This window comes from Lygodium microphyllum, chromosome 4, assembly GCF_053477565.2.
Source record: "Lygodium microphyllum isolate KBCC chromosome 4, Lygodium_microphyllum_v1.1.10, whole genome shotgun sequence".
Classification (NCBI taxonomy): Eukaryota; Viridiplantae; Streptophyta; class Polypodiopsida; order Schizaeales; family Lygodiaceae; genus Lygodium; species Lygodium microphyllum.
The window spans coordinates 127,861,305-127,885,142 of record NC_141138.1 but is presented as its reverse complement, the minus strand read 5'-3'; the positions used below and the strand labels follow the sequence as shown (position 1 = coordinate 127,885,142).

General features: G+C 42.3%; 1 protein-coding gene across 3 annotated transcripts in view; it reads right to left on the bottom strand.

Annotated features, from left to right (window-relative positions):
• Positions 1–743: 743 nt before the first annotated feature.
• Positions 744–23,838, bottom strand: part of LOC148037607 (protein ORANGE-GREEN, chloroplastic-like) — a 75,026-nt gene continuing 51,931 nt past the window's right edge. Inside the window, exons 6-7 of one of the 3 annotated variants that reach the window (XM_087676554.1) lie at positions 1,674–1,810; positions 744–1,493 (exon numbers count right to left, since the gene is read on the bottom strand). In XM_087676554.1, the coding sequence (XP_087532680.1) occupies positions 1,416–1,493; positions 1,674–1,810 (215 nt within the window). In that variant the 3' untranslated portion in view covers positions 744–1,415. The remainder of the gene's footprint in view (positions 1,494–1,673; positions 1,811–23,838) is intronic. The other 2 variants (XM_087676556.1, XM_087676553.1) reach the window with 2 other exon arrangements.

The window sequence follows — 23,838 nt, the reverse complement described above, 5'->3', positions numbered from 1 at the left end:
TCCAGTGTTCTATGCATGTACTAAACACATTCACATACATTTTCATTATATCAAGGAAATACTACATGAGAGATTAAATATATCTCTATACCAACATAGGATAACCTAGTAAACCTTTTACAAAGGCTTTGCCTCTTGAGAAGTTCAAAGCTTTCCACAAAGCTTTAAGCTTACTCCTTTTTAGGGATTAATCATAGTCCACAAGGCTCAACACTTCCCTCTACATGAATGTCAACTCATATTCACATCATTCTCAAGAAAATTTGCTACCATACTCCTCCAATAGGGATATATGTGAACACACTTGGAATTGCCAGGATACTTTTTTTCCCCTCATTAAGAGATTTCTTCCTTGGCCTTGTATATATGCCTATTCACTTTAGGGCATATTTAGTCTTGCAAATATTCTTTATTGATCTCTCTCATTACTTTTTGTGATGTGCTCTCTCAAGCTTCTTCTCAAAGTTGTCTACACACATCCCTACAACCCCAAGTCCAACAACGATAATCTTTGAGAATATAAACAAGTAAAACATTCCTTTATGAATCATGGAGTAATTTGACTTTGAGGACCCACAATTGACACTTTTATCTCGACTTACATAAGGTTGCTATAGCATACTGTTTAGTAACCTCTTTACAAGCTCTTTGGAAAACAAAAGACTTAGAGAGTATGATCTATAGCAAAATAAGTTGTTTCTACATATTGAAAATTCAATTTTTTACTCATGTAGGCCGCCCCTACAACCTAAGCATGCCTACGTTCTTCATGCTTACTAAAGTAGGGTAAATGTATGGCTGGAAGATAATCTTCTTTTTTAGTAAAAATGTGTGTTTAGTGCCTTTCGGCAAAACTTATTGGTGGGTCACCACCAACCTTGCACTCAACTGTGCACTATCATGGAACTGCCCAATTGAAGGTCCTGAACGTTTACCCTTGCATAAATCTCACACACTTTCTACCAAGTGGGCTACCACTCCTTGGTAGAAGGTAATCATAAGCTACCATCCATGTCCATGCATAAACTTATGTGCTTAGGATTATTTCCACACCTTAATAACATGCAAAATTGTATTAACGACTATGGTTGTGCCATGTTGATTCATATTGTATGCAATCAAGTGATCATCCTACTTGAAAAATCAGGCACTCTATCCTGCAAGTACATGGCTACATTAGATTGTCTCAAATTAGGCAGGCCTTGGTCACTTTGTAGAGGGTGTTGTGACTTTAAGCAGCCAAGTCTGCACCCAAAGACAAACAAAAACAGAACAAAAGATGCTGACACAGAAATACTGGGGGATCAACATAAGAAGAGAGCCAAAATCCAACAAGCTGGGGGCAGCTGTTACATAATGTACACTGCATCCTCCTCACATCCACATTCTGTGGTAGTAGGAAGCAAGTCAAATGCTCAATCGAATGGATCAATCCGAGGATCATGCTCACTTGCCATGGCCATCCCTGTGCAGAGGCATGTAGGGCACATGACCTGCAAATTGATTTACTTTAGTGAGTGCCATCCCAATTCTTATGGATTGTGAGTTTGCATTTGCATCTTTCTCTGGACAATTTTATATAGACAGTTTGCTACCACACAGACTTGCAATATACAGAGAAGTTGATTTAATCCTGCTATTTTCATATAGTTCTGCTCGTTAGACATGCTTACTCTAGCAGAACCAGAACAATTGGGGCATCTCTGTGTAGTTGGAGGCATCAATGGATCATCTGAACTGCCGAATGTGGACACAGGTTCAACTGCAACCAATGCTCCAGTGCCTGAACATCGCGCACATGCCAAATACCCTATGGCACAGTGGAGAAATTATAATTAGTTGATCTTGTTTCTTCATCCCTCGCAAAGAGTCCATCGTCACTCTTTTCATCTGTAACACCTGGAGACTAAACAAGTGCACACTTGTGTACACTGGAACATTGCCCTTTTGTTTCCAAAAAGAGCTCCTAGAACTACTTTAATTCCAAAAAGCAAGGTCTCTCTCAAGATTTTGCTTCTCAAAAGGATAAAATGTCAGTAAAATAGTGAACTTCAGCTGAAGTAAATGCTCTCTTAACTCAAAGTCTAAAAGTGGGCACCTTAGCTAGGGGTAATTTTCAAAGAAGAATCACCTTAGCACTGTACCATTATAATAGCTTATGCCCTAACAAGCAATGCTCACACATTGAGAGCTACTGTCATGACACTGAAACAGAGCTTGAAATCAGCATGCCTTGCAACAAAATTTCTTTGAATGACTGTGTCAAAGCCTTACTGTATGACTTCACCTTAAGCATCAATCACTGAGATAAAATCTTCTTGATTATGACAGATTCAAATCACTTTACATTAACCGTTGAGGATTGTGGCTGGTCCGGATGTAAGGTCAGAATTTATTTATAGGCCAAACCCAGAAACTTTCCAGGAGAGTCCCAAACCACTAGGCCACTTTCATATCTCTTTCAAGATTTCTTTGGCACACCTAGATGGATTAGAAATAACGTGAGATTTGGACTAGTCCTAGACTAAAGATTAATTTTTTTAATTCAAGCTCAAAAACTCTTCAGGACTGTGCTATGAAACAGAAATTCTAAGTAACCATCACATAGAAGCTGTGAAAAAAGTGTTTTTTAAGGGCCCAGCTGTTATTTCAGAATGTTCTCTGCCTTCCATGTCATTCTCTCAAAGGAACAGCTTTGGTAAGTACTCTTTACTGTGACTGCAAACTTCAGTAGCATTCTCCTCTTCTGCACTCAGCTTCAAGAATGGCTGCAGTCCACTCTCCTTGTCAGCTCTTCATGCATTGCCGAGGCTACAATTTTAGGGAGAAAGATCTTCGATTGTTTGGCTGACCATGCCTAGGAACTGGTAAACAACTACAGGTGGCACTGGGCAAGGGAATAATGGCACCATTGCTTTAGCACAGTGGAGTTCAACTACCCCACAACGTAGTCACCCTCCCACATCTGGCAATGGAGTACTGTCAACTACTGGAGGACTTCAGGAATCTCTTTCACACATACTTCCTGCATCCTTTGCTGATGCTGTGACCAGGGAAGGTTCCTGACAGGTAGCTAAGAAATCTCTGGAGGATCCCAACTGCCATCAAGATTGTGGCAGTGGCACCATGGTCTTGTAGAAAGCAGAACCATTGTCTCAAAAAGCATGAGCTTGAACACTAGGCAGCCAACTATCCTAGGTTTGGGTGGAAGCTAAACTTCAAAGCCTACACTCCCAAGAAACCACTCCCAAGGCAAAGCCTACACTTGCTACTCATGATGAGAACTTCACACAATCCAATGTTGTCAATTTATGGAAAATGCAGCAGAGGAGACACCTTAGGTTCAACAAGATCCAATTTTTGGAAGTGCGCACCATTCTGGACATCCTTGCCTCACAGCAGCTAGACCCCTCACACAGTGCTTGGCTCACCTCCCTCCCCTGTTTATCTGTGTCATGAACCCTCACCTTCTAAACTGACCCCACCCCTTCTGCCTGCCAACCTGGGTGGAAGACACAATTGCAAGAGACCGCCCCCAAGGCAAGGCCTACCCTTGCTATTCGATGATGAGGGCTTCACCATGTCCAACATCACTTCAGGGGAGAGGCAGCAGAGCAGACACCTCAGGTTCAAGTTTCAATGACAGCCAAGCCTATGGGAAGTATGCACCCTTCTGCACATCCCTTGCCCAACAATAGCTAGGCTCCTCGTATTGCACATAGCTCACCCCCCTCCCCTCCACAAGCTACATCTGATCCCCCCGCCCCCCCCCAACGATAGCTAGGCTCCTCCTGTCACACATAGCTCATCCCCCTCCCCTCCACAAGCCACACCCAACCCCCAAATATAAACCCCCCCAAAAAAACACCCCAGGAAAATAAAACAGAAAAAATGCCCAAAAAGTAACACATGACCGAAATAAACTACACCTAAGCCCTCCCACTCAATCTCTTCCTCCTCCATCAAGGGGCACACCCTGCCGACTACATCGCCCCCTTTCCCATGATAGCAGCAATACCCTAGCAAAGAAGGGAGGCAGTTATGCAGTTTTTCCTCTTTGAGATCGAGCAAACAAGAACTTCACCTCCACACATCTCAAACTCTTGCATTGTATGTAAGGATTTCTTTCTTTTACCTCTTCGAAGAGTGGTGGACTTCAATCCACATGCACAGCAGTTACTATTTGCAGCATTGCCAACATTACCTCAACCATACCTCTTCACATCCTCATCACCCAAGTAGTACATAGAGTTTCCTCGAATAGGCGTTCACACAGGGAAAAAACCCTTCTCTAACTAGAAGGTAAAAAGTGCCCATGGATATGAGAGTCTTCACACTAGAACAACAAAGGAACAAGGTTAGGTGATGCTCAATTGCATCTACACACACACATTCATAGTCAATAGTGAACAGCAAGAGAAAAGCGAAGAATGTAAGGTCACATCCAAAAATGTGAGAATGATCAAAATGGAAGTACAATCCCTAAGGTAGTATAGTACCACACCCAAAGTAGGTGTTGACACAGAGAAAAAAACCCTTCCCTACTTGGAAGGTAAAAAGTGACTATGGATAAGGGAGTGTTCACACCAAAGTAACGGAGGAACATGATAAGTATAACAAACCCCCTTGGAGTGAATGATGTGAATGTATATAGGGAATGTCAAATCAATATCCCCAAATTGAAGTAAGCCTGAAGCCTTGCAAAAGACTTCAAACTTCTCTCTTGAAAGGGCCTTAGTCAAATTATCTTGTGAAGGGATATAAACCAAGTCAATCTTCTCTACATGGAGCCTCTCTCTGACATAATGATAACGCACTTCAATATGCTCTGTGCAAGCATGAAACATTGAGTTTCTCGCAATTGCCATGGCATGCTAACAATCAATATAGATACAGGTCACATCCAACTCATGCACATGCCAATCAAAGTGAGCAGCCAATGCAATGGCACTACAAATGGTCATCATATGTATGTGGGGGAAAAGGTCTCATCATGGTCTATAACCAACGAAAGTGTATTTGACAGCTTTATCTTGCAACTTGTGTCTCCATGGTTGTTGCACCAAAGCATATGCCAAATAGCCAAAGACATGCATGTGTGATACCACTAGCTTCTGGCCATTCCAAGCCTCAGAATGCATTTATTCAGCCAATGCTTTTGTGGGGCTGTGATTAACTACATAAGTTGAACACATCATAGCATCTAAAACCAGCCTTCCTCCTCAAATAGGGTGATAATAACCTGGTATAACAATAATTACAGCAAGTAATTAATTCACATAAATTAAAATGCATATTTTACCTATTAAATCTCGGACAATGGATAGCTTGTTGGCTCAAAAACTAACGCCCCTTTCCGTACTTCTTTATCTTTTATTGCAAATGGATGGAGTACAACTAAGACTCACCAATCTGCTCCACTAATCCAAGTGCTACTTCTTGTTGCCGTCAAACAAATTTGCCCCTTGGCTTGCTTGGAAATTGGCCATTACCATACTCCTTGAAAGACAAATTCAGCCCTAAATTTGATATTGGCTTACTAGCCTCTTGAATCTCCCTGAAATTCCTCAATTTCAACTGCTGGAATCCAAGTCCTATGCCCTCAATTTTGAGCACACATCTTGAAGTGGCTATCAAACCCTAATTTTTGCTATAAAATAGGATTTACAGCAAAGATTTTCCAATATCTCCACTTTTGATGAGTCAAATGGTTGGATTTTGCTGAAATAACTTGAGAGATGGCTGTTGGATGAGAGAGAATGATCTAGAGAGAGAAATTTCAGAGTATCACGAGAAAGGCTAAAAAAACTACTGCTGCCCTGCTCAAAGAGGCATGGAAGCTATCGCTTACAGCTTAGGACCACCAAAAAGACTACTACTCATGTATGTTATCATCTATACCAAAAGGATCTTGGACTACTGTCACCTAGACTAGTCCCTATGACTACAAATCATATCAGCAACATCTCCTTGCTCTTTTACAGTCTCCTCCTCTCTCATAATGGCTGGAGTAGGCCTCCATAGACTCCCAAAAACGATTTTTTCACTTGCATGGGCAAGTTTTGCCAAGTGATAGCCTTCTAATCCCATTTTCTAGCATTATCCAGCTTTTTAAATTAATTTTTAGAATATTAATTTTAAAATTTAATTTAATAATTATTCTAGTGTCCAAAAAAATAATTTCACCAGCAAATAATTAAATTGGCTGGGCCGATTTGTCTCCCAAGTATCCCTGAGTAGTTATTAGCCCTTAGACCGGCATTAATTAATTAAGTAATGCAGAGTTTCTAATGTCACCATTGACATTAGTGGCCAATAAATTGGTCTAGACCGAAATCTGACACTGAGTACTACCTAGTACCAGTCAAGAGACATAACTTATCACAACTTTTACCTTTGACATCAACTGATATTTTGGGATCTTGGGTCTCATACTGTAAAATAATTAACTTGCACCTCACATTTGCAAGTCACATTAGCACATTTGATTAACTTTTGATCAAATGCTAAGCAAAGCAATAAAATTTTACGTCCTCGTAACACACGCCTTTAAACTCCTTGCAATCGTCCTCAATTGCAGTGCAATGTGCCATAGCAAAAACATACTGAATTGGAATTTCCAAAAGTTATCATAGTGTAAACAACATTGGTCATTACTGCTTAACCATGCTAATGCTAAATACTTGCTGAAAATATCCAGTCACTTAAACCAGTTACAATCCATACACATGAATCATAACCACTATCAAAACCATAAGAGATGCATTCACATATCAAAACCCAACACTATTCTAACTACCAAGGCATTGTAATGCATAAGTAGAGTATAAACAACTCCTTGTAGCAGTGATGTACGACATGATAGTCATGTAAAGCATGCATGAATTGCAAACCACATGTAACTTATGCAATTGTACTTCTTTTGGATCACCTGCAAATGTACATTACATACCATCCATGTATTCCATACATATCTTGCAAATGTACATTACATCAAAATGTACATTCCATGTATTCCATCAATGACCTTGCAAATGTACAGTTTCATAGCCTAGGTACAAACCATGCATATCTACATATCAAGTCATAATGACTAGTACACTAAATAGTGATCCCAATGGCAGAAATATTATCAGTATACAGTATCCCAAATACAAATCAAGTACATCCAAGATTCACTACATAAGTGAGATGGCCATCACTAGGGGGGTGGAGGTCCAACCTTTCCCTTGAGCATCAGGCAATACTCTGGACCTTCTATACTCTTTTGAACCTGAATGAGCCCAATCTAAAGTCGGCTCTAACTATAACATAGTAAATTGCAACATTGAGAATGATCTACCATGTCACCCTCCTCCAACCATCTGCATCCATCGTAGATGTAACAATACTGAAACTTCACCAATAAAACTTTATCTCTACCTCCTCATGTCCCAAAATATGCACTAGATTTTAGTCATTTTCTCTCCAAAGCATGAAGAATCTTTAAACTTTCACATTGCTGCAATTTCAACTTAGCTAATATGCAACATTGCAGTGAGTTGACGAGTCCCTCATGTATACCTAACATGCTAGGAGCACCAAATGCACTCGAAAACATTCTTATTTGCATACTTTGGACCATTGCAATGTGATTATGCATGGGAATTTGCAAGACACATTTTCCCATACATTGTGGGACTAGCCTTCCTTCCATGGATAGGTGGTATATTACTAAAAATTAATCTAATAATTATTTCGATGCCCAAAAACATAATCTGACTGGCCAATAATTAAATTGGCTAGGCATCTTCCACTCCCGAGTCTCTCTGTGTCATCTTTGATCATTAGATCGGTGTTAGGTATCATTAAACGCCACATCTCTAGTGTCACCAACCGACACTTATGACCAAATGAATGACCTAGGCAAACAATTAACACCAGATACCTCCAAGTACCTGTGCAACATAACTTATAGCAACTTTTGCCTTTGATATCTTGTGATTTTCTCGGGTCCCAGACACGTAAATTTACTCTAACCCCAGTTACACCTCACATGTGCAACATTTACTTAATCATGTGATTAAAAATTAATCCACATGTTAAGTGAGGTTTCAAAAATACATGTCCTCATGATAGCCCTTCCCCTTGAAATCCTTGCAATCGTCCTCGATTGCACTGCCAAATGCATCAAAAGCAAAGTACTATATTGGAATTTCCATAAAGCATCATAGTTAACACAACATTGCGCACTGCTGTTCAACCATTCCATATGCCCAACATATGCTAAAAATTACTAGTCAACATAACATAACATAAGACTCACAAAGAATCTCAAAAACATTGCCAGATTATCATATGACATGTCCATTTCTCATGAGCTCAACTCATCTAGCAAAACCAAACCATAATATAGTGAAAACCAAGTATAAACCATGGCTGAAACATTAATGGCATCATAAGACATGTTGTTGTCCACAAAACCAGTTGAATACCACTGAATATTAACGATCATACACTGAAAACTAACATTCGATAATCAGCCCCTGATGATCATTAACTGATGCTACACCAAGCATAACCAATGCTATACCAAGCATAACCGATTACACACCGAGCATAACGAATGCAAATCTACAGTTTCAAAGCTGCAGTGAAAACCATATCGATCTGCATACCAAACATAGTGACTAGTACACTAAATAGTGATCTCCTCGCAAACATACTGTTCAGCTACAGTACCCTAAATGTATGCTGAATACATTCGAGATCCACTACTTCTAGAGCTGTCCATTACTGAGGAGCAGAGGTGCTAGCTCCCTCACAAGCATCAGGTAATACTCTGAACCTCTGCTCTGCTGAACCTAATTGAGCCTGTGAACTAAAGTCGGCTCTAACTGGAAAGCATCAAGGTAAAGCTACAACAATGGAGGATGACCTGCCAAGTCATCCTCCTCCATCCATTTGGCATCTATTGGTGAATAATTCTAAAACTTCACCAAGTACCTTCTGGAACCCTTACCCTTGATCTTCCTCTCTTTGTGTACCATATGCCCTTCCTGTTCACAAATATAGCATTTATTTGCAGCAATCAGCTCCTTACATTGTGTATCACTTTTCCCACTCTTTCTTTGCAATTTGTTCCTCTTTCCAGCCCTATTTTCAGATCTGCCCTGATTTTCAGCTTTATTTTCAGATTTACCATTTTTCTCAGCCTTTGCCTCTTTGACATGTGCCTTGGCATCATCATCGTGGAATCTTGCATCCTTTCTACGCTGCAATGTGTCGGCTGTAGTAGCAATTTCTATAAGCTGAGACCATGTTGAAAACAATGGACTCGATGCAAAAATCTCGAATACCCTTTGGCAAACCACAAATATACTTCTCCACTTGCCCATGGAGGGGTATTGTGCGATAAGAAGTAACTAGCAACAATGCATCCCAAAACTTCTTCTTATATTGATCCAAGTTCTTACAGTCTTTGCAATTCAACTAATTCCAAGTTGTCATAATGTCTACTTCAAAGGTACTTGTCAACCAATTTGAGGCAAACATTTGCTTGAATTGGACCCAAGTGGTAGGTGACTTCCCTTGAATGAGAAGTGTATGTTGTGCTAAGAATTGCTCTTAGCCACTTAAACAGCCCCAAAACATGCTTATTTTAGGCTTATTTTAGCCAAAACCCTAAAACGGGGAGTGGATCGAGAGCGTTAAGTGGGAGAGGATCTAGAACCCTAATTTTCTATAAATTGGCAGCCAGCCCTCCACTCTTCTCTGAATCTCGTTATTGCAGGTTTCAGGTGTTACCAACTTGCTACCCACACCCCGTTCGTAGAGGATATCTCAGCCCTTGCTGTCCATCACTGTTCCCTACGGTCTGGCGCCTGTTTCCAGCCCTCCACACACTGATTGCTGTTGTTTTTGCCTGGCGACTGACTACTAATCATCTGCACTACTGTCGTACAGCCTACCACGTCAGCAAACTGCTGCGTTTGCAAGCTCCAATTGCCGCCCAAACAGTTTTCTCTCTCCTGCTGCAGTCGTTGCAGTCTTTCTCTCACCTGTCAACTGTCGTCTGCAGTTTTCTCTCTCCTTACAGCTACGTTTTTAGTCTTTCTCTCTCTTGCAGGCTGTTCTGCTTGCGTTTTTAGTCTTTCTCTCTCTTGCAGTCTGTCCTATCTGCGTTTTTAATCTTTCTCTTACTTGTTGCCTGCGTTTTTAGTCTTTCACTCTCCTCATTGCTGTCCGCATTAGATCCAGCTTCTCAGTGCTGCGTTTGCTGGTGTTCGATATCTGGAGGCTGCCTTGTTGCGATTTGGAATCCGTTTGGAGTACGACACACTCTCCAGCTCATTATCCCTGCCCTAATCCTTGAGATACAGGAATTCGAGGTTCAGTATTCATTCACTACATAGTGTGTTTGCTGCATGAGCATCATATTATTAGTAGTCATATCATTTCATTTATTAACTTTGTTCATTGTCTCTGAGTTACCCTAACCCTAACCCTAACTGTGTTCTTTTATCAGTCTGTGCTTTGTCATACGGTTTCTGTTTATGCTTTTGTGTTAGGGTATTTTCTTTACATGGTATCAGAGCCTGGTACTCTCTGAGAAACCTAGGCCTTTGATCTGAGAGCTCTTCGCAAGAAGCAAGAACAACATTAGGTTCAAATGACTTCGAACACATCAACACCGATTCTGTCTCCAGAACAGCCTATGCCAAGAACCGAGTAAGAGTGGGCCGATCAGCTTGCTCCACAAAGTTCCGACATGGTGGAAGACACATCTGAGTACATGGAAGAAAAGATAGGCAAGCTGACCTCTGAAGCATATAAATTGATCATAGCCTATCGACGAAAGAAGATTAAGGAGCTCAACCGAAGGATTGTCCTTCAAGAAAAGCTTCTGAATGAAGGTATGCATGATTTTCACTCTTCAAATGTTGCACATAAGTCTGATGATGTTGTAGGGCCGTCGAGACCTCCATCAGAGATGGGCCCCCCTTTTGGTGAGTAAGATCCGGAGTATTTTTCATTTTTTCAAACTCTTCCGTCCTCTCCGGTGCAAGGTACTTTTGATTCGTCTTTTGTGCCGCCTTCTTTTACCTCTTTTGTTTTGCAATATACTGGTAGAGATCATGTGGAAGAAAGAGTCCAATCTGTTGACTACGAAAAAGGTCCTCTTGAGGACCAATTCTTGTATGTTAACACAAGTCGCGGGGATTATAAGAAAAAATCAGGTACCTCTTCTTCTGCCCTTCCTTCTTAAATGATAAAAATGAACAAAAAGAATTTGCACCTCATACACCTCTCTTTCAAAACCCACCCATCCCACCACATTTTTCCGCTGCTTCACCACTTCCATTTACACCATTTACATTTCCATTTAAGACACCTCATGTTGCACCGCATATCACATCGGGGGGTTATGGAAACATAGGCACATCCTTTAGGAGCTCATCCTTCCCTCAGCCAGGTGGTGTTCCATCTACCTCATACACACTTTTGAGATCATTGTAGCCTGGGTATCCCACTCAGTCTTTCCCAAGTGTGGATCAGTTGCCTCCCTAGTTTGCCTCCATGGCATTGCCTAGTGGACCTTCTGGTCATACTGCTGTGTTCCAACCTCACTTTAGACAAGGCTACCATGTCCCAGTGCCTCCACCTACACCAGCACCTTATGGAGACATTCATGTTCCAGTACCTCCGCATCAATCGGCATTCATTGGACACTCACAACCTACTTTTGCCTACCCACCTCTTCCCCCTCCCTCTTACTCTTATCATACACACCCACCTCCACCATCTTTCCCACCATCATCTTACACCACCTATTCGACACCTCATGGTTCTAGCTCATCTTTTGCCAAGAATGCATTTAATGTCAAAACTTGTTTTAACATATCTAACTTTACTACTTGGTCGAATTTGATGAGACATATCCTTGACTCACAGAACCTATGGGATCTTGTGCAGGGGTTGGACCCCCAACCTGATCCCGCATTTGTTCCATATGAGGTCGTCCACTCATGGAAGGCTAGGAATACCTCCGCTATTGTCGAGCTGATGCAGAGCTTATTGCCTGAGTTTCATTCTCAACTTCAACATTTTGACTTAGTGTCAGAGCGATGGCACACTTGACTAACCGCTATGTAGCTCGGGATAGGACGGGATAGGACCCGTCGTATTAATCTTGACCATGAGCTTCAGCTTTTCAAAATCACTGACCGGGATGACTTGAAAGTCAAGTTGGCTGAGTATCAGCATCTCCTCGTTGAATTCTCCACTACGGAGACTCCCAAGTCCTCTGACAATCAAGTCACATTGTTCCTAAATAAACTCCCTAAAAAATACTTCAATTTTGTGGAAGGAATAGTTTCAAACCCTACCATGCCTACATTTTATAAATTTGAGTGTCAATTATTGCGTTATGCACGGTTGTTCGATCAATTTCATATGAATTCCTCTTTAGAGGGGGCTCTTCTTGCTCATTCTCAGAAAGGGCAACAAGGGAAGGGCAAACCAAACCAAACCTCCACTCAAAATCAAAATCAAACTCAAAAGCTAAATCAATCTGGGGATTCTCAAGAAAACTCCCAGTCACAACTTAAACTAGGGTGGCAGAATGTACCTGAAAAGAATAGGTATTATCAACATTATTAAAAGGCTGGCCATTTTGACGACGAGTGTCGATCAAAGGCACAAGGCACAGCACCAAAACCTATGTCTCAAACCCCCGCTCCTCAGTTGGGCAATCCCCAATAGGGGAGGCAAGGTGATGGCAAGGGGCAATTTAAAGGTTAGACTCACACTGCCACCGCACAGCCATCTCAGTCGACAACGTTCTCAACTCCAAAGGGCTTGTCTGACAAGTCTACAGAGGCCCACATCGTCTCCGTAGAGACATCCGATGCAAGTCTCGTTCACATCTGTGAGTTGCCTCCTGACAAGGTTACTACAGAGGCCCACTCGTCACAGTCGAGCACTTCAGCTCCAGTTTGGATTGTGAACAATGGAGCTACACATCACATGACTCCTATAGAGGACATTTTCCGTACCCGAGCCCCTCCAATCGGGCGGGTCCGTGTAGAAAACAACTCCTCAGTCAAGATTCAGGCTCAAGGTTGCGTCAGTTTTGCCACTGATAAGGGTCCGGATCTGGCTTCGCTGGACAATGTATATCATGTCCCTCAGCTTGGGGTGAACTTGTTATCTGTTCAGCAACTTTGTAGGTTGAGGCGAGCAGTTTTCTTTATAACGACCACAGTCGAGGTCCTTGACTCTGAGATTGGTTTAGTGATTGCTCACGGTGAGGCACAGCCTAATGGCCTATACCACATGACTCATTTTCCCACCGAACCGACTGCCGAGGGCTCCATGTTCCATAGCTTCTAGGCCTTAGCCACATCTCGGGAGCCTACGCACAATCAGACTATGCGGGATTCGGAGATCCTACCACTGGATTCCTCTGCGGAGGGACCTAGAAGATCTACCTGGCTTGCTCCTCAGGCATCATTTGCAACGTTGTTTACAGCTGATTACATAGCGCATTCTGAGCCGGATACATGGCAGGAGCCTCTTCAACATCCTCAATGGCTAGAGGCCATGGAAAAGGAGCTAGAGAGTATTGACCGAAATGAGACTTGGACATTGGTGGATATTCTGAGCCACAAGAAAGTCATCGGGACAAAGTGGATTTTTAGGACAAAGCTAAAAGCTGATGGGACTTTAGACAAGTACAAGGCTCACCTTGTAGTGCAAGGGTTTCGACATAAGCACGGCATTGATTATGAAGAGACCTTTGCCCCTACTGCACGGTTGACTTCCTTTCGGTTGCTACTCGCACTCGCCACTCACCACGGCTCGCCGATACATCAAATGGATGTCAAGAGTACCTCCCTGAAAGGATACTTGGAGGAGAAAGTCTATATGGAGCAGCCATCGGGCTTTCTTGGTTCCATCGAATGGATGAGTTCTTACAAACTCATGGATTCCATTCTACTCCTTATGACCCAAACTTATATGTTCGATCCACACCAGAGGGGGTTAGCTATATCCTGCTATACGTTGATGACTTACTCATCACAGGTTCAGATTCTGCTGCCATAGCGGAAATTAAGGCTAAGCTTAAAGCTACATTTGAAATGACAAACCTTGGTTTGTTGTTCTATTTTTTGGGGATGGAGGTAGTTCGTTCTTGTAAGAGGTATAGGAATTTCTACATTATATTAAAGGAAAAATTTAAAAAAAATCTTTCAACTCAAATTTTTTTGTTATTTCTCCTCTCCCCCCACCGACAGCAGTCGGGGAAGGAGAGAGGGAGTGGGAGTGGTGGGAAGCATGCACCCTCCAGGTGGAGGGTGGCCATGCCAGCTCTTCCCTCCCCTCCCATATAGGGCAGGGCTTCTCCCCTCCCGAGGAGAGAAGACTACGCTATCTTGCTGCAAAACCCCCTCCCTGGCCGTCTGCGACATCCCTCGACTCCTGGACCACGGCGCTCACGTCTCACCCAGGCCATCGTGCTGCCATTGCTCTCCACCACCTTCCTGATTGCCACGTCCAGCAAAGAGGAGGAAGGGAGAAGGAGAGTCGGCCTCTCCCAAAAACGCCGCCTCCCTCCCTCATTGATACCTCCGGGCCCCATGCACGTCGCCTCCCCCCCCCCCCCCCCCCCTGGAGTCTGTCCTGACCAGCCGTGAGTCCCTGGAGTCCGTCCTGACCAGCCGTGAGCCCTTGGAGTCCGTCCTAACCAGCCGGAGCCTTGGATTCCGTCCTGACCTAGCCGTGAGGGAGAAGAGAAAGAAGTAGAGGAAGGAGTGGAAGAAGAGAAAGAAGGTGAGAGAGAGAGAGAAGAGGAGAATTGGGAGAGAGAAGGAAAGGGAGGAGGAGAGAGAGAGAAGGAGAAGGAGAGGATAAGAAGGAGGGAGAGGAAGAAGAGAAAGAAGGTGAGAGAGAGAGAAGAGAAGAGAAGAGAGAGAGAAGGAGAAGGAGAGGATAAGGAGAGAGAGGAAGAAGAGAAAGAAGGTAAGAGAGAGAGAAGAGGAGAGAGAGAGAAGGAGGAGGGGATAAGAAGAAGGAGAGGATAAGAAGAGGGTGGGAGAAGAAAAACAAGGTGAGAGACTGAGAGAGAACAGGAGGAAGAGGATAAAGAGAAGAAGGTGAGAGGAAGGAGTGGAAGAAAGAGCAAGTAGGAGAAAGTGGAAGAGCAAGAAGGAGGGAGAGGAAGAAGAGAAGGAGAAGGAGTGAAGGAGTAGGAGTGAAGGGGAAGAAGTAAAGAGAGAGAAGAGGGAGGAGAGGGTAAGAAGTAGAGGAAGGAAAGGATAAGAGGTAGAAGAAGGAGAGAGGTAGGAGGGAAAAAAAAGAAGAGGAAAGAAGAAGTGGGTAGAGAAGGAGAAGGAGGTAGAAGAGCAAGAAGACGGAGAGGAGAAGAAGAAGGGAAAGGAGAGAGGAAGAGGAACAAGAAGAAGAGGTAGAGGAACAAGAAGAAGAGGTAGAGGAAGAGAGGTGAGAAGTGGTAGAGGAAGGAAAAGAGGAAGGAGCAGAATGATCCACCCGAACCACTCTCTCGACAACGAACCCCATTCAGTGGGATTTCCCCCCCAATCAAACATATCTAACCGAAACCTGTCAAGGACCAGACTGCCAAATCTCAACGAGGCGAATGGCTCCCAAGAAAACAGCCGCGGGAAGCCTAGGCGCTCAAGCCATCGATAATGCTGGAGGAACGAGCGGAACAACCAACGCAACACACACGAATCAAGCCCAGGTTTCAAGCATTAAAAAAAGTTAGTTTAGGGCTTAGTTCTCATGGAAGGATAATGTCGTGCATAAGGTTTTGTTTATATTAAGTTGCATGCAACGGTAGGGTTTAACTCCCATAAGTTTTACTCGTCTAAAATGATAAGATTATCATCCTACCTCACATGAAATGATAACTTCTACACATATAAAATGATAGGGCTATCGCCTTATTTCACATAAAATGATAGCCTTTTAACCAGTTCAGTGCATGAATAGTTATTTAGAATTCACGTTCCACAATTATGGTTAAAAGAAACACATGAAATGTTAACTTCTATTCTTAAGTTACACTCGCATCATTGGAAAATAAAACCCTAGACTTCCATAGACGCAAGTCACATGCATAGGAGACATAGAATTTGGGTCCTTGTCCTCATGTTCATAATTTCCAAGACATACATGCCGTGAAACTTGACAATGGTTGTCCTATAAAGGCATTGAGAAGTATGATCAACTATATATTTGTCCCCACATCTGAAACATAAACCCTTACCTTTTCTTTCCTTAACCACTTCCGGTGGGATAAATAAGAAACTGAGGAAGAAGAGGAAAAATCACTGTGGGAAAAGTAGTCACAGTTAAGCCATCCTCCAACTCTTGAGGGTCCTCCTTGGGTAAAACACCTCTAAAATTGAGTTGTAGAGTAAAAATGAGCTACCATGTTTGTCCGATTGCCTCCAAATTCGGTCAAAGCTCCAGCTAAAACTCCCCATGTTTGTTTGATTGCCTCCAAATTCGGTCAAAGCTCCAACTATCCGGTGCATTAGAAATAATTACTCATTGCCAGGAATAAAGGGTGATAAAAGCTGTTTAGGGGACAACTATACTAAAACGCACAACGTGCATGATAGTTGGGAACTCATGCATAGAACCGCACTAGGGGAATTGGAAGGATCGCATGCATCTAAACCGCATCTTGAAAGTTTAAATGAGGATTCATGTGTTGCCATGTGTGTTAACTGAGCTTGGCTGGAGTTAGAAATTATAAGACCCAGAAAAGTGGTTGCGAATAAGGCATATCTATTGCCTTGATTGTCCAGCTAGTGCTTGAGTTAGGAACTAGGATACCCTAAGAAAGTATAAGTCAACTTACCAAGACCATTTGCTCTTGTTGAAATTATTGGAATTTCGCCAAGTCGCGGAAAGACCCAAGATCAGGTGCTGGGCATCCGGGAAAAATGAGTCACACCTTAGCAGTGGGTCGCACAAACGACATCCGAAATGTTCGTGCTTGTACTTAGATACAGTATTTGATTTCTTTGCTCAAGGAACTAATTCAAGGAAAACACTTTAATGCTTCAGGTTGAAAGCCTGGAGGGAGAGGCAAGAACAGTTACCTCAGACTGTCTGCCTGGCCCTATCCAAGGGGGTTGTTAGCCGCGCCAGGTATATGGACCGAACCTGTCGCGAGAGGTCTCTCCGTGGGTACTGCTTGGAGCGGGAGGACGCTTGGGTGCCAGGGGAGGCTGTGGCTGTAAATCCCTTGCCTCCGGATCCCATACAAGAGACCAACGTGACTTGAGATGGGATCTCGAGGCCCGTGTACTAGTCTACGTGCAGAACTTGGAACAGCGATCTTATAGATTGCTGGAATGGCCTTTGGGCATGAGGTTGGATGTAATCCAAAATTATAATAAATAAAGAATATATGCTTGAAAAAACAAAAAGAACTTGCTTGACATTGTTTTTGTGTTAGTGCCTAAGTTACGTGAAGGAACCCGTGATTAATTGGTTTTAATTAAGGGAGCTGATTTTGCATGTCAAAACGTAATGTGTTAGGTAATTAGATAACTAAAGCAAACTGAGGAAAGTGCGGTGGACGTGACTCAGGTCCGCCCTACGGAAGGGTGGTCCCGGTTAGCTGGGAGTTAACTAACTGAGTAGAATCTTCGGTGTATTCTGTTTTAGGACAAAGGAATGGGTCTATGTTGTTCAGCAGAAAGGTTGAGACTTTGCCAATAGGAAAGGAACCCTGACCTCAGGTCGATCCCAAGTGGGAACGGCTGGACTCTTCCGCTCAGGGCAAACTCGAGAAAACCTAGACCGCAAACCCTGTGTCATTCCCTGCGAGTGCCAGGCAGAGCCTTCTAGACCCTCCTCTCGATGGGCTGCTAAGACGTGTCTCGCACTCAGACAAATGGGCACGTTACAGTTCTGGAGGATATATTTTTGTGTCACAGCAAAAGTACGCACTTCAGCTTGTGGAACAATACACTTCGGATTAGACACGGCTAGTGGCCATGTCTCTTGATCCTACTGTCCACTTGTCGAAGGATGCCCTAGGACAGCCCTTCGATGCACATATCTATCGTTCTGTTGTAGGAAAACTTCTTTGGTTAATTCACACTAGGCCAGATTTAGCTTACTTAGTTAGCATACTCAGTTAGTTTTTCACAGCACCTAGGATGTCATATTGGATTGCATGTCTTCGTGTGTTACGTTATTTGCACTGTACTTTTTCTTATGGCTTGATATATGGTTCTAGTTTATGTTTGCAGAGGTACACTGATTCTGACTGGGCAGGAGATCCTAACATCCAGCGTTCCCATGGCAGCTACCTTTTTACCTTGGGCACGGCTCCCATTTCTTGGTCCAGCCGTAAGCAAGAGACGGTGGCGGCTTCCACGGCCAAGGTTAAGTACCGGGCTCTCTTCGACAGCACCATCGAGGCCATCTATCTGAGGAGTTTATTGGCGGCGCTTCATTTTCCATGTGACTCTCCCACAATTGTCTACTGCGACAACCAGAGTGCCATTGCCCTTGCGGGCAATCCGATCATCACACCACAGACACGGCATGTGGGAGTCCACTTCCACTATTTTAGAGAGCAGGTTGAGCTAGGCACTATTCGCCTAGAGTTTGTGCCTTCATCAGATAATTTTGCAGATATCTTGACCAAAGCGGTCAACCGGCCGGTTCTTCAATACCTGCTACCAGGATTGGCTTGGGTACACCCTCCCTTACTTCTTCAGCTTGACGGAGAGAGAGTGCTTCTCTCTTTCTTTCCCTTCCAGTTTGAGAGGGGGCGCCCCACTACTCTTGATTGTGACAGTGATAATGCTTACAGTTTTTAGACATTACATTCACTTATTCTTTTATATTGTATTATGGGCATTTGTAACTTCATCCGCACCGTCAGGATGACCTGATTGTAAAAGAACACTTGGACAAGTGAACAATTCCCCTGTGAGGGCACTGTCCCAGTAGCACCGTTGCATAGCATATTGCATAAGCATGATATCTTGCATCTCCCTTTGCATTACCCCATGCATTGGCATTCTATTCATGTAAACATGCATCTGTGCGCATTTATCCTTTTTCGGTCTTTTGGAGTGGTCGACTCTAGGATCCACCATATTCGTAGCATAACACATGGCAGTTCTCCTAATAGCAGTTCCCCTACCCTTGCTTGCTTGCTTGTTTTGCTTGTCTTGCTAAGCCCACCATCCTTTTTTTTGCCTTTCCACATATTCACCACATGATTGGCACATACACACACTTGTTCTCATCCTTAGGCACTTATCCTAGTCAATGCGAGGGATAGGTCTGCTAGTTTTGTGCTTGACTTGGGTTTAAAACTCTCTTTATCTTTTCCTATCTGTCACTTAATCGCCCGCTACCCCTATATTACTTATATATTTTCAAAACATTTCAAATTTTTTTTTAAAAATCCATTGATTCCATCCGCCTTTGTAGGACTTGGTAGGCCCTTCGGCAACCACTGAGCACCCTTGGTCCGATGCCCTGGCCTCTCTGGGGTGATCACTTGGGCTCCCTTGATAAAATAACCATCGTCTCTGTAGTCTTGGTAGGCCACTAGGCAGCCGACGTGCACCCTTTGTCCGATGCCCTGGCTGCTTTGGAGTGGGACGCCTTGGGGTAAATAAAAAATTAGACTGACCTTTTTTTCTTGTCCTATTTTGGGCCTGAGAGGGGATGTTGTGCTAAGAATTGCTCTTAGCCACTTAAATAGCCCCAAAACATGCTTATTTTAGTCAAAACCCTAAAACGGGAAGCGGATCGAGAGAGTTAAGTGGGAGAGAATCTAGAACCCTAATTTTCTATAAATTGGCAACCAACCCTCCACTCTTCCTCTGAATCTCGTTTTTGCAGGTTACAGGTGTTATCAGCTTGCTGCCCACACCCCTTTGTGGAGGACATCTCAACCCTTGCTATCCATCACTATTTCCTATAGTCTGGCACCTGTTTCCAGCCCTCCACACGCTGATTGCTGTTATTTCTAGCTGGTGACTGACTGCTAATCATCTGCACTGCTATCGTACAGCCTACCACGTCAGCAAACTGTTGCGTTTGCAAGCTCCAATTGCTGCCCTGACAGTTTTCTCTCTCCTGCTGCAATCGTTGCAGTCTTTCTCTCACCTGTCAGCTGCAGTTTTCTCTCTCCTCACAGCTACGTTTTTAGTCTTTCTCTCACTTGCAGGCTGTCCTACCTGCGTTTTTAGTCTTTCTCTCTCCAAAACCACCCCAAAAACTGGCGCCCAAAACCACCCCAAAACCGGCACCCCTTTTGGTATTTTTTTATCTTTTATTGCAAATGGATGGTGTAAAACTAAGCTTTACCGATCTCCTCTACTTCCAAATGCTACTTACTATCATTAATAACCAGCAAGCCTGCAAACCAATTTGCCCCCTGTCTTGCTTGAAAATTGGCCTTCACCTCGTTGCTTGAAAGACAAATTCAACCCCAAATCCGATATTGGTTAGCTAGCCTCTACTGGAATTCAAGTCCTAGACCCTCAATTTTGAGCAAATATCCTGAGGTGGTAGTTGAACCCTAATTTCTATAGTAAATTAGCGTTTACAATGTATATTTTTCAATATCGCCACCTTTGATAACTCAAAGCAGCTAAATTTTGCTAAGATAACTTGAGAGATGGTTGTATGATGAGAGAGAATGTTGTAAAGAGAAATTTCAGAGTCATCATGAGAAAGGCTGAAAAACTATTTATTATTGCCCTACTCAAACAGCCACAGAAGTTACCATCTATAACTTAAGACCACCATAAAGGCTATTGTCCCCTCCGGTATGCTATCACCTGCGCCAGAAGGACCTTGGGCTATTGTCACCTACACTTAGAGGGCTCCAAACTGTTGTCGCCTTTTATAGAACTCATCCCTATTGGCTGCAAATCACATTAGCAGTATCTCCTTGCTCTTTAATAACCTCCTTCTCTCTCACAATGGCTGAAATAGACTTCCACTAGCTCCCAAAAACGTTTTTCTCACTTGCATTGGCAAGTTTTGCCACGTGGCAGCCTTTTCAAGCATTATCCAGCTTATTAAATTACTTTTCAAAATACTAATTTTGAAAATTAATTTAATAATTATTCTAGTACCAAAAAAATACTTTCACCAAGCCAATAATTAAAGTGGCTAGGTCACTTTGTCTTCCAAGTATCCTTAAGGAGTTATTAACCCTTAGACTGACATTAATTAATTAATTAATGCCTAGTCTCTAATATCACCACTGATATTAGTGGCCAACAAATTGGTTTAGGCCCAAATTTGACACCAAGTACCACCTAGTAATTGTCAAACATAACTTATTACAAACTTTGTATTTGGCACAACTGATATTTCAGAGTCTTGGATCCTATGAAATAATTAACTTGCACCTCACATCTCCAAGTCAAATTAGCACATTTGATTCACTTTTAATCAAATGTTAAGCAAAGCAATAAAATTTCACATCCTCATGACAGCATCTAACCAAAATTTTGGGGGCATCTTGTTACAAATTAGCATACCCCATGCCATCTCCATGAAATATCAATTTTTTCTTTCAACCACAATGTTTTGTTGAAGTGTGTAATGTGTGGTGTATTGATAAGTAATACTTCATTCAGCCATAAAAGTAATTAATTCTTTGGACATATATTCCCACCCTCCTGAATCAATACAGGGAGTGAAGGTTTTGAAGCATGCAACAATCTCTCACTCGTACTTCAATTTATATAATTAACAATAATGAGTCATATCATCCATAAAGGTCACAAAGTACAAGTATTCCTTCAACGGATGGCAGGCACATGGAACCACACACATCACTATAAGGCACCTTAAATATGTAGTGAAATGTTAAAATATCTCACTATCAAGGGAATTGAGATCCTTTGTTCCCAGCTCCCTTGCTTTGTTTGATGTGGTATTCGATCCTCCCTTTGAAGTATTATTGGTGTAACAAGTTTTTGTTTTTATCGTATATCCAATCTTTGGACCAAGCTGAGATCAACAATTACTATGTTGGCATTACAAGCAATGCATGATTTGTTGTATCATTGGCATCAACTACGCAAGGTAATTGTGCATTTTATGCACAAGCTGCAATTTTTTCCAGCTCATATAGATCCGTTTATAGGAAAAGAGGTGTCATGCATTTTTCCCCATATGCAACTCTCACATACGTCTTATATAGGTTCTTCCAACAAAGGCAAATCTAGCATCATTTCTTTCTAAGATGAAAGCAAGCCGTTATAATTAAGGTGATGAAATCGAGCATGCCATAACTCAGTGTCATCCATGACTTTTCTATCCACAACTAAAGTGTCCTTTGATGCTTTCTCATACATGTCAAGGTGATGCATAATGTGCCCGTGACCACAAGGGCTTCCCTATCACTACAATCATGCATACTACTTTTGTCCACGTGGAATTTGACCATGAAACCAACATATGCAATGGCTGAAAGTAAAAGCAACTTTTTAATACCATGCGCATACAATACATCTCTAAGCCTAATAATAGCCCCATTCACTACAATGATAAGAATCGGCCTAATACCTCTTATGGTGTAGGAAGCATTATTTACCCAAATCACTCACCCCCGTTTTGGTGCATCCTAAAGAGAGACCAAAAACTCACAGAAGTGATGTGGTTAGAAGCACCACTATCAAAGTATCATGTATCCTTGGCTTCGCCATATAAACACTATGCATATGAGGAAGGACCATAGGAGGATCCCACCACAAACGCATATGATGTGCATATATTTAAGCAGGCCATGTGTATTGGTGTATCCTCCTTATTGGCTGAATTATCAGCCACAATCATGCCTGATTGCTCTCTCTTTTCACTTGCGATGCACTTTCTATATTCCTCAATAACATGCCCCTTCTATTTGCAATAATTACATTGCTTCTTTTATTCTCATCTTTCTTGTTATGAGAACCAAAAGAAGGGTTTGCTTTGCAAAAAAATTATCATCTTGAACTTCCATGGAAGATAATCATTCTTATCAAGCTTCTCAATGGCAATCTAGTTGAAATGGTCAAATATTTTGGCAAGACAAGCAACTTGGCAAAACCTGCAATCTCTTGAGAGTTGAAATGTTAGAGAGTGTTGTAATAGCAATATTTTGTCTACTTTTCTTTTTGGGTCAAGCAGGGGAGTAGCTTGAAGGACCTAGCTAAGCGGTGCGCTTGGAGGTCTAAAACTGAGACACTTAGAAAAGCATTAAAGAGAAAGATTCATGTTATCTTTTAATTAAGTTGATACCCCCCTTACTACCAAAGCTTATACGTGGACTACAAAGCTCGTGTCTAGCTCTTCCATATACTCAACTATGTCAAAAGATAGTTGTCTTACAGACAAGCATGGTGCCACGTGCCTTCAAGCATATGATGGGACCTACCAAATAGCTATATAATAACATGCTCCTTCTATTTGCAATAATTACATTGCTTTTTTTATTCTCATCTTTGTTGTTATGAGAATTAGAAGGGGTTTCTTTGCAACAAAATTGTCATCTTGAACTTCCATGGAGGATAATTATTATTATCAAGCTTCTCAATGGCAATCTAGTTGAAATTGTCAAATATTTTGGCAAGACAAGCAACCTAGCAAAACTTGCAATCTATTGAGAGTTGAAATATTAGTCACTACTATAATAGCAGTATACTATTTACTTTTCTTTTTGGTCAATAGCTTGAGAGACCTGGTTAAGTGGTGCACTTGAAGAGCTAAAGTTGAGACATTTTTAAAAACATTAAAAAGAAAGATTAACATTATCTTTTAATTGAGTTGACACCCCCCTCACTA